The sequence below is a fragment of the Saccostrea cucullata genome, unplaced genomic scaffold (genome assembly GCF_032062105.1).
Source record: "Saccostrea cucullata isolate Sc308-1 unplaced genomic scaffold, CSIRO_AGI_Scuc_v1 ctg6606, whole genome shotgun sequence".
NCBI lineage: Eukaryota > Metazoa > Mollusca > Bivalvia > Ostreida > Ostreidae > Saccostrea > Saccostrea cuccullata.
In genome coordinates this window covers 1-10,788 of record NW_026928559.1, presented here as the reverse complement: position 1 = coordinate 10,788, position 10,788 = coordinate 1, and the positions used below count along the sequence as shown (strand labels likewise).

Here is a 10,788-nt window from a genome sequence, read left to right as displayed (position 1 = left end):
ACTTTAGCCTTGCCCATAACTTATAATTTCGTGGAGCTATGACTTTCATATCTCACATTTGTATTCCTTGTGACAAGACCTTTCTTTGGGTACCACCAAATTTGACCTTTTGACCTTGACCTTGGAGTTTGACCCACTTTTACATGAAAATTTTAAAATTTTTCTTTGGCCATATCCTATGAACAGTAAAGACCAGGACATTTATACTTCACATATGTAATGTTTGTTAAAATACCTTTCATTGGATACCAACAACCTTGACCCTTTGACCTTGTAGATTTCCGTACTTGTGATTTTTTTTTACCTTGGCCATAAATTTTAAACAGTAAGGGATAGGGATTTCATACTTTATATATCAAATCCTTGTGAGAAGACAATTCATTGAATACCAAGAACTTTGACCCTTTGACGTTAACCTTTGAGACAGACCAACTTTAAAAAAGCAAACCTTGACCATAACTCTTAAAGAATTAGAGTAGTGCTTTCATACTTTACATATTTGATTCTTATGACAAGACCTTTCATTTGATAACAATAACTTTGACCTTGACCTTGGAGTTTGACCTACTTTTTCAGGAATTGAACGTTGACTATAACTTCTGAACGGTTAGGGCTTGGGCTTTTATGCTCTACACAAGTATTTTATGTGGCAAGACCTTTCATTTGATACTAATTACCTTGACCTTTTGACCTTGACCTTGGAGATTTTTGTACTTATTAAAAAACTTTAACATTACCTTACTTTCAATTTCACAATTGTTTTTTAGTGAAAATACCCTATTTTTGGTACCAATCAATTAAATTTGCATTTAAGAAAAGCTTAGTCTTTTCTATGTTGCCATACGGGGGCATCAGTGTTTTACAAACACATCTTGTTTTTTTCTTATTTTAGCAACAATTAAGTTTAATCCTGACAAGTAATTTTACTTATTGTCATTTTCTAACCAGATTTCTACTATACCAAGGATATGGAAATTTGAAACTATCTGTAAAAGGTTACTATCATATTGTTTGAAAGTTGAAAATCCTACGATATTCCACATTGCTTACTGGAGGAGTGAAGAATTGTGAATTTTTTTATATTTTGAAACTGGACATATTTTCACAAAAATAAAAATGGGTTGTTTTGAATGTTAGGAAGATATGACTAATTGACATGAAAAGAAACAAGCTAATTCAGAGAATTCGTGTTCCCCGCTTAGGGAAAAAGTCGGAACCCCCTGACTGAATTAGTAGAATTATTAAATGTATACATGTATACTGATGCAAATAAAATACATGTATGTCAATATGCATATAAAGATTTGATTGCTTATTCTCTATTATGTGTATAGAAGATTCTTTTTATATGGAATATTTATTACACTGTAATAATGATTTTATAACCTCATAAATTTTTCTTTTCACATGGTGAATACTATCATTTAAAAAAAAAGAAAATTTAAAACAAAGGATCTCCAGAGATTCGATCCCGGGACCTCTCACTTATGAAGCGGGAGACATATCACTAGACCACGGAGGCGCTTTAAATGTCGTCGCGTAAATGCAGAAGTGAAGTCACATACATGTATATATTTATGCTCGATATTGTCAAAATTTGACACAATCCATGGTGTTTGATTTATTTAGCCTTTATTAAACAGTTCTAATAGATGTTATAAGAACATAAATGTAACAGTATTCTGTATTAATTAATGACTACTCCCTAATTATCACTATCATTGTACAATAACACCTCCCCTTGTCACGTGGTTAATAAAGTGGAAGCCATGCCAGAAAGCCATGCTTGTTTTTACTTCAACTTGTAGCATCTTCTATTGATACAGTACTTCGTGAAACATGGTGTCAGAAGTATTTAATGAATCCTTGTGGTGAGTCAAACGTCTTGATCGCCTGTCATTTGTTTATATTGCTCCAAATATTAAAGAATCTACCCGATTTCTTTTTGGACTGCATTTCCTCTGTCGTGCAAAACCATGCCTGTAGAGAATGAGCAAGTTGAAGCGGCGCCAGCTGCAGTACATCTTTTTTCTATGAACATTCCATTTCCAAAACCCTTAGATTTGAAAGGTGACCTCGCCTTAAACTGGAAACATTTCAAACGAGTGTGGGAAAATTATGAGATCGCTACCGGGTTAAGGGAAAGAGATTCCCAACTTCGGTGTGCAACATTCCTCACTTGTTTAGGATCAGATGGGTTACATGTTGTGGATGGACTAAAATTTGATTCAGATGAAGACAAAAAGAATATTGATAAGGTTATTACTGCACTTGACACTTACTGTGTAGGTCAAACCAACGTCATATATGAGCGTTATACATTTAATTGTAGAAATCAGGAACAGTCAGAACTTATAGATGCATATGTTGCAGAATTGCGTACACTAGTGAAAACATGTAAATTCGGAGACATGGAGGATGAGATGATAAGGGATCGCATTGTTATCGGAGTTCGAGATAACCATACCCGTAAAAAGTTGTTACAGGAGAAGAATCTAGACCTTCAGCGTTGCATAGATATATGCCGTTCGAATGAGAAATCTGAATCTCAGCTCAAGTCTATTGCAGATGTTCACCATGTCAAGGTCAAGCAGAAAATGAAACCAGATAATCGTGGTAAGACTGAGAAACGTAGAGACACACAATCCATACCAACTATTCAGTCATGTCGATACTGTGGGAGAACACATCCGCGCAGTCGAGAGAAATGCCCAGCGTTTGGACAGACTTGCAACTCGTGTGGTGAGCAGAACCATTTCGAAAGGAAGTGTCCTAACAAAGAGCCTCCTAGAGCAAAACACCGTGAAAAACGTCGTGGTACATGGAATCGCAGAAAGTCACAAGTTCATGATATAAAGACCCATGAAAGCGACTCATCTGATGAACTCGTTCTCGTAATTGAACAAGTGCACTCACTTTCATCGAAACGTCATACAGCTGTAATGAATATCCAGGACAAATATGTGGAGTTCCAATTGGACAATGGATCTACAGCTAATATCTTACCTGCTCATGTGTACGTGCGTCTCACAACTGACAAGGAATTTCAGAATCTGAAGAAAACTGATGTTACCCTACAGATGTACAACAAAACTGAAACTAAAGCCTTGGGCACCATCAGGATGTCTGTTCGAAATCCGTGCAATCGAAAAAAGTACAATCTAGAATTCGTCATTGTGCCAGGCAAAGAACTACATTGTATTTTGGGTAAACGAGCTATTGAAGGAATGGAACTTATTACTGTGCATACGGACAAATTCCTCACAAAGACACAAGTTCAGAATGACGTCATTTCGCAGATTGACATTAAAGAAGAAATTAATGAGAAGTATGCAAATGTGTTCAAGGATCTAGGAAAACTGGACGGTAAGCTACATTTGGAGGTCAAGGACAGTGTGCGACCTGTACAGTTACCGCCTCGGAAAATACCATTAGCCTTGAAACCAAAAGTGAAAGAAGAGCTAAACAGACTGGAGAAATTAGGTGTCATTAAACCAGTAAACACACCGACTGACTGGGTATCTGCCTTAGTGGTGGCTCCTAAACGCAATGGTGACATTCGCCTGTGTATTGATCCGAAACCACTCAACGAGGCATTAATGCGGAACCATTACCCAACACCTACTATTGAGGATATTTTACCTGACTTGCATCAAGCTCGTATTTTCTCCATTGTTGACGCAAAAGATGGGTTTTGGCACATTGAGCTCGACAGTGAGAGCAGCTATCTAACTACATTTGCTACACCATGGGGCAAATATCGCTGGTTGAGGATGCCATTTGGAATCTCGGTAGCACCTGAGGAGTTCCAAAGGAGAATGGACGACGCCTTAAGTGGTATTCCAGGCATCAGACCTATACATGATGATGTGCTAATTTATGGCTGTGGTGAGACAGACGAAGAAGCTGAAAGGGATCATGATGTGAAATTTCGAGCTCTAATGCAGAGATGCATAGAGAAAAACATAAGGCTTAACCAAAGTAAGATGAAACTTAAGCTCACATCAGTTACTTATCTGGGATATGTGATCAGCAAGGATGGGTTAAGTGTTGACCCACAGAAACTCAAGGCGATACATGAGATGCCTACCCCAGAAGACAAGGCAGGAATTCAGAGATTATTGGGAATGACAAATTTTGTGCAACGTTTTGCACCGCAGTTGTCCGAGATAACAAGTCCACTTCGAGATCTTCTGAAAGCAGAGACTCACTTTGCATGGGATCCGGATATCCATGGACAAGCATTTGACAAGGTCAAGGACACATTATCTCGTGCACCTGTTCTCAAATTTTTTGATGCCAAGAAGAAACGGACTTTGCAGTGTGATGCCTCTTCTACTGGACTAGGCGCATGCCTTATGCAAGAAAATCATCCTATCGCATATGCTTCACGTTCGCTGACAGCCACAGAACAAAATTATGCACAGATAGAAAAAGAGACTTTAGCCGCAGTGTTTGGCATGGAACATTTCGAGAATTACACATATGGACGGCATGTTAATATACAGTCTGACCATAAACCCCTGGAAATCATTGTACGTAAAAACCTTCACAGTGCACCCAAGCGTCTTCAGCGAATGCTATTAAGACTGCAGAAATTTGACTACAGCATTGAGTACAAGAAGGGCACAGAGATGTATTTTGCTGACACCTTAAGTAGGGCCTATCTTATCACTGATTCTGATTCAGTTGAGGAGAACATGCATGACATACACAGCATCAACCACCGCACCTACTTAGCAATATCTGAGGAACGATATTCACAGATAAAGGAAGCTACAGAAAGGGATGACTCTCTACAGTTATTGAAGAAGATCATACTTGAGGGATGGCCTGACTCGTCAAAGGAAGTCCACCCTGATATACAAGTGTATTTTCCATTTAGAGAGGAGTTAGTCGTTCAGAATGGTGTCATCTATAAGGCCGAGCGAGTTGTTGTACCTAAATCTATCACACATAGTATAGTACAGCGTATACATAACTCTCATATTGGTATCCAAGGATGTATCCGTCGTGCCCAGGACTATGTCTACTGGCCAAATATGTCGAAGGACATTGAATCGTACATTGGTCAATGTGCTGCATGTAATACTTACCAGGATGATCAACAGAAGGAACCTATGATCAGCCATGAGATTCCTGCTCGTCCGTGGCAAACCATAGGATGTGATCTTTTTGAATGTGAAGGCAAAGATTACCTCATACTCGCAGACTATTATTCAGATTACTTTGAGGTGGAAAGACTTCATAGTAAAACAGGAAGTTCGATCATTCGCATGATGAAATCGCAATTCGCACGTCATGGAATTCCAGATCGAGTAATATCAGACAATGGACCGCCATTTGGAAGCCGGGAGTTTACAGAGTTCAGTAAAAGCTACGAATTTGAGCACGTTACATCATCGCCCAGATATGCGCAATCTAATGGCAAGGCGGAGAACTCTGTAAAGATTGCCAAACGACTTATTCACAAGTGTATAATGGACGGAAAAGATCCATTCTTGGCGCTCCTGGATCTACGCAATACGCCTACTCAAGGAATAGGCTACTCACCTGCACAACGAATCTTTGGTAGACGCACTAAGACACTATTACCAGTAGCGGAACATCTACTCAGACCACGTTATGCTGACCACACCAGGGAAAAACTCTTTGAACGCAAGGAACGTCAGACATACTACTATAATCGAGGAGCTAAGGAACTAAAACCCTTATCAGAAGGAGATATTGTTCGCATCAGACCTACAGGAAATGAAAAAGGATGGAAAAAAGCATTTGTTCAGGAACAGAGTGATGTCAGATCGTACAAAGTTAGAACTGAGGATGGACGTGTATACAGACGCAATCGACGTCATCTCCGATTTAGTCGAGAACCATTCCGTCCTGATCATGAAAATTCAGAGCCTGAACCGCTGACTGACCAATCACAGCACAATGATGATCCAGTTCCTACAATAGGCAGCAGTGAACCAAGTCCAGCTCCACCAATATCAGAACTACGCAATACACTAGATTCCGCACCTGTTCAGTGTCCAAAGCAACCAGTCTCTTCAAGTCCGGTGAAGACACGCAGTGGTCGTGTAGTTGTAAAACCAATGCGTTATCGTGATGTGTAGGGCATAGGTAGATAGTGAAAGAGGTAATAATAACTCCTCGTCTACCTATTTCTAAGTTTAGCTTAGAACTTTATGTTAATCATTGCATTGTACTTGTTGGGTTAAGACTGTTTGTATGTTTAGTTTGCATAGGAAGACTGTGTTAAGGGCATAATAATCCCTAGTCTCCCTAACAGGGCAAATAGCCTTGCATTTGATTATTTGCTTGTCAGTCTTGATTGTCATAAATCAAATCTTAATTTCTCATTCTATGATGTAATGTTGCATGTTGAATGTATAACAATGTTTTTGTTTAAAGTTTAATAGTAATTTGATCATGGTCTTCAAACACTGAAATGGACAATAATTCAAAGACAGTAAAGTTTCGGTATTAGCAGAAATCTGTAAACTTAACATTTTAAAGAAAGGGGGATGTAACAGTATTCTGTATTAATTAATGACTACTCCCTAATTATCACTATCATTGTACAATAACACCTCCCCTTGTCACGTGGTTAATAAAGTGGAAGCCATGCCAGAAAGCCATGCTTGTTTTTACTTCAACTTGTAGCATCTTCTATTGATTCAGTACTTCGTGAAACAATAAAGTCTGCCGAGAACCTGTTTTATATGCAATAACGCATGCCCCTGTGCTTAAAATTACGACATGTAATACTATAAATACTAATAAAACAAACGGGGCGGGGCACTTTGAGAGAGTCGAGAGAGGTCCTTGGGAGTTTTGGTATTGCATAAGTTAAAATTCTTCTTGAAATATCGCCCGGAAATGATAGTATAACACAAGGACATAATGTATAAATTTACAACCTTGAACTTTGACCATTTGACCTCAATATCAATAGGGGTCTTCCCTAGGCCACAGGGAGTTGTTATGTGAAATTTCATTGCAATAGCTCAAATGGTTCTAGAGATATCGTGTGGAAACGAAAGTGTTATAACAGACAGAATTTGCTTATTTATGACCTTGACCTTTGACCTTTTGACCTCAAAATCAATAGGGATCTTCTTTAGTCCATAGGGAGTAGCTATGCTAAATTTGATTTCAAAAGCTCAATGGGTTCTCGAGATATCGTGTGGAAACGAAAGCGTTACAGACAGACAGAAAGACGGACGGACGGACGGACAAACCCAAATTAATATCCCCCACTTTTCAAGCGGGGGAAAAAATGACATAAATTTTGTCTAAACAAATATCATGTAGATACAATATCATGACATTCAAATTGAGCAATATGATTTAATATTCGAGTATCTGAATCATGTAGGTATACGTTCACATGAAAATTCAAATAAGAGTATTGTAAACAAAATGATACATGTATTAATAATAACAATACGAATAACAGAAAAGGGCCTTTTCCAAGAACTTTTGAATAATCTGTATTTCAAAGGCAAATGTGTATATGTAACTCCATATTATTATAACATTTAATCTGGTAAATTGACAATTTCCGTATGAATGTAAAATGATTTTTTCACTTTTTAGCTTTAAATAAAAATGCATACTTAAGTCATCAAATAGACAACACTAATATGCAATAATCACAATCACAAATCAAATGATTCCTGTTTATACAGTTCGGGTGTACTTGTGCTTCCATGGAGTAACGGGCGGAAAGTTTGGGTGAAGACGACACGGCGGATATATGGCTGGTTGGTTTTGAGGAGGAAATTGTATGGAAAACTTGTAGGATTTGGCGTCATCATATTGATATGCTGAACAGGATTGTTTAGTTGAAGTTATCGTACATGTTAGGGTTGGATGACAGTCTTGACATGTCAATGTTCCCCATTCCTTGTTTGACATTTTCATAAGGTGGTGCAGAAGAAGGACGGTTGAAGGGAACATTTCCATGTCCATGTCTGTTTTGTCTGTTTGGTATCTGTGGATACAGGTTCATGGCGGTTATCAGATGTTTGATCATTGTTATGAGACCAAGGTTGTTAAGGTGTACATGGTCATGAAACATGTTCTCTGATGGTCTGAATTGGTCGAAAACGGTCACATTAGGATAATTCATCCAGACGGATCGAATAGTACGATTTGCTTTCTTCACTATTTCTTCAGGTATATCCCTTTTGCTTGTAATGAGTGACACAAATATTTCCGTGTTTTCCCAAATATTGGCACACATGTTAAGAAGCCTGATAAACAAATCTTCTTTCACACCATCTTTTTGTAGGTCTCGAGTGCCAATATGAAAAAAAGAACTGATTGAATATTGAAATTGGGGCCATATTTTTCAATAAAGTTTGCACATGTGGTACATGTAGTCCCTCCTCTTATGAAACGTTTAATGCATGTAGCCCTTGGTGAAAATCACTGGGGCTGAATTCTGCAGATGACGGAGTCACACAAAATAAGAGTTTCAAAATCTGATTTTCTCTTGTAGTCGGATTTTTGTCGGTGTATTCTGTAGACTCATGCATAATGGTTCGATTTTTCTAGCCCCTAACTTCTGTCAACTGTGGATCTTTTCTGGATTCTTCTTCATTTTCAGATATTACACATGTTTCAGAGCTGAATTCTGTTTGATTACATACATTTTTGACAGCTACATCCTTTTATCTGTCTGATGCACCGGATATTGTGAAATACCATTTTCAAGATATTCAACAAATAGCTTGTTTATAAGAAACGACATTTTGGTAACGGTATTTTCATGTTCCATTTAGTTAACCTTCAACTCTTCCAAAAGAGTGACAGCTATGTTAGCTTTGATCTGTAGGACATCAATACCAGTTGCGCAATGTTTTAGTTTGGACTCAATAGTGGACAATGATTCAGTAATTTTGGATCTATGATTGTTTAACATCTAACTGATTTTTGAAGTTATGTTTTCAGACATGTTCATATTGAAAACATTTATGTCACTAATTTTTTTTTTCAAAAAGGGTTTTCATAGACATATCCAAAGTCCCTAGCGAGACATGAATTTCTCAAAATTTCTGATCCATGGATTTACTGTGTCGGGATACCCTTGTTGAGGAGAAAGGAATTTTTGTTGAATGTTTTGAACAGTTTTCTGTGCAGTTTTAGGGGTCTTTGTTGGTGTATGAGGCAACTGAATGTCTTCCATGCTTTAAGATTTCGCTAATTGAGGGGCATATGGTGTTTTCAGGTAAGTTTTTTTTCAGTTACGGTGTCATTTATTGACTCTCTATGAAGGTCATCGCATCTCTCCTCAGCGAATGAAAAAAATTGTCGCTGAATTTGGTATAATTTGCACATTGAATAACAACTGATACAGAAGTTGACCTTCACCGAGTTGTTTCTTTCATTATCTAAGTCAAATGTTACTTTGATAACATAACCGGATTTCTGAGATTGAACGTTAGCATTCGGTTTTCCAAAATAATAAATAATACTGTTTTTCCAAACATCAATTTGTGTTGTATTAAACGTAACGTTGTTGGTTTTCCCGTCAATTTGTTCATGCTTGGTAGGAGATTCCAAACATTCTGATCCTAATTCTTTCTCGATTTCATCGTGTTCATTACCAGTAACACAATCAGAGTACCTGTTCGGTAATTTGGACACACGTGTTGTCAGTATGTCTGCCATTTTTTTTTGAGAACATTTGTACTACCGAGAGAGAAAGGCTTCACAATAATCATCCCAATATTACAAAACACTCCAAATTCACGTCGTTTAGAATGCTAGCATTTTTATCAATCAATAGTAAAACTTCAGTATTTATAAATCAGAGTTAATTTTGCTCAAAATATCGAATTACCAAGAGCAGAAGCCTCTACCGGTACCGGAAATTAAATAAATTTCCATAAAACATAACTTATTTGGGAAAACAGAGAGATAACTCTGTAATTAAAAATAAAACTCACGTTTTTCACTGTAGAAATCAACGAAAAATATTTTAAAAAGTCCTTTATACAGGTAATATAGATTGTCATTTCACATATTTAAAATAAAGTTTTTTTGTGTTAGGGGGTATGTTTACTGACAAAAAAAATGACAAAAGTTTTAATTTTTCACCAATATCCAAGGGGTTAACAACTCAAACATTGTATTTTTAATATATATATGCTTAATATCATATGCTTTAAACATACAAAAAGAGGTGAGGAACATTTGTTAATATTCATAAATATATTAAAAATACGTTGATGGTGTAAAGCCCGGTTTCAACGGAAAATATATATCGTCTGCCCCCTTTTTGAAGGACGAGAATAAGTGATAATTAACTATTTTACACTTGTATTAAAATTATTAATCAATTATAATTGAACTGATCTTTTCATTCAACAAAGATGTTATGGCCAAATTGTCATTAATATTGAATTAAATAAGTGTAAAATATAGGCGGGAATCAAGAGTTAGCGTACGTAGTTCTTTTGTGGGTAAAAATCCACTAAGACCTGTCGTGGCAGGGACCCTCAGATTTTTTTTTCAGAGCCAAGAACATAGCAAAGGAACGCAGTTCGCAGTTCAAAAAAAGCCATAGCGAATTTGATAGTCACTTTTGCGTACTCTATTAGTGATTTTTTAAATACATTGTTTAAACAAACTTTTGTCATACAATGTTAGTTTATACATGCCTTGTAGCAAATTACACAAAAATATTTATTTAATTATTGATATTTCCCTCATATGATAGATATAAAAATCGTTCAGTTTATATGGAGAATATAGTAAATACTAAGGTGTCTCCCT

General features: G+C 36.9%; 1 protein-coding gene across 1 annotated transcript; it reads left to right on the top strand.

Annotated features, from left to right (window-relative positions):
• The first annotated feature begins 1,976 nt into the window (after positions 1–1,976).
• LOC134277952 (uncharacterized protein K02A2.6-like) lies at positions 1,977–6,116 on the top strand. Its single transcript, XM_062760258.1, has one exon. The coding sequence runs from the start codon at positions 1,977–1,979 to the stop codon at positions 6,114–6,116; it is 4,140 nt and encodes a 1,379-aa protein (XP_062616242.1).
• Positions 6,117–10,788: the final 4,672 nt, after the last annotated feature.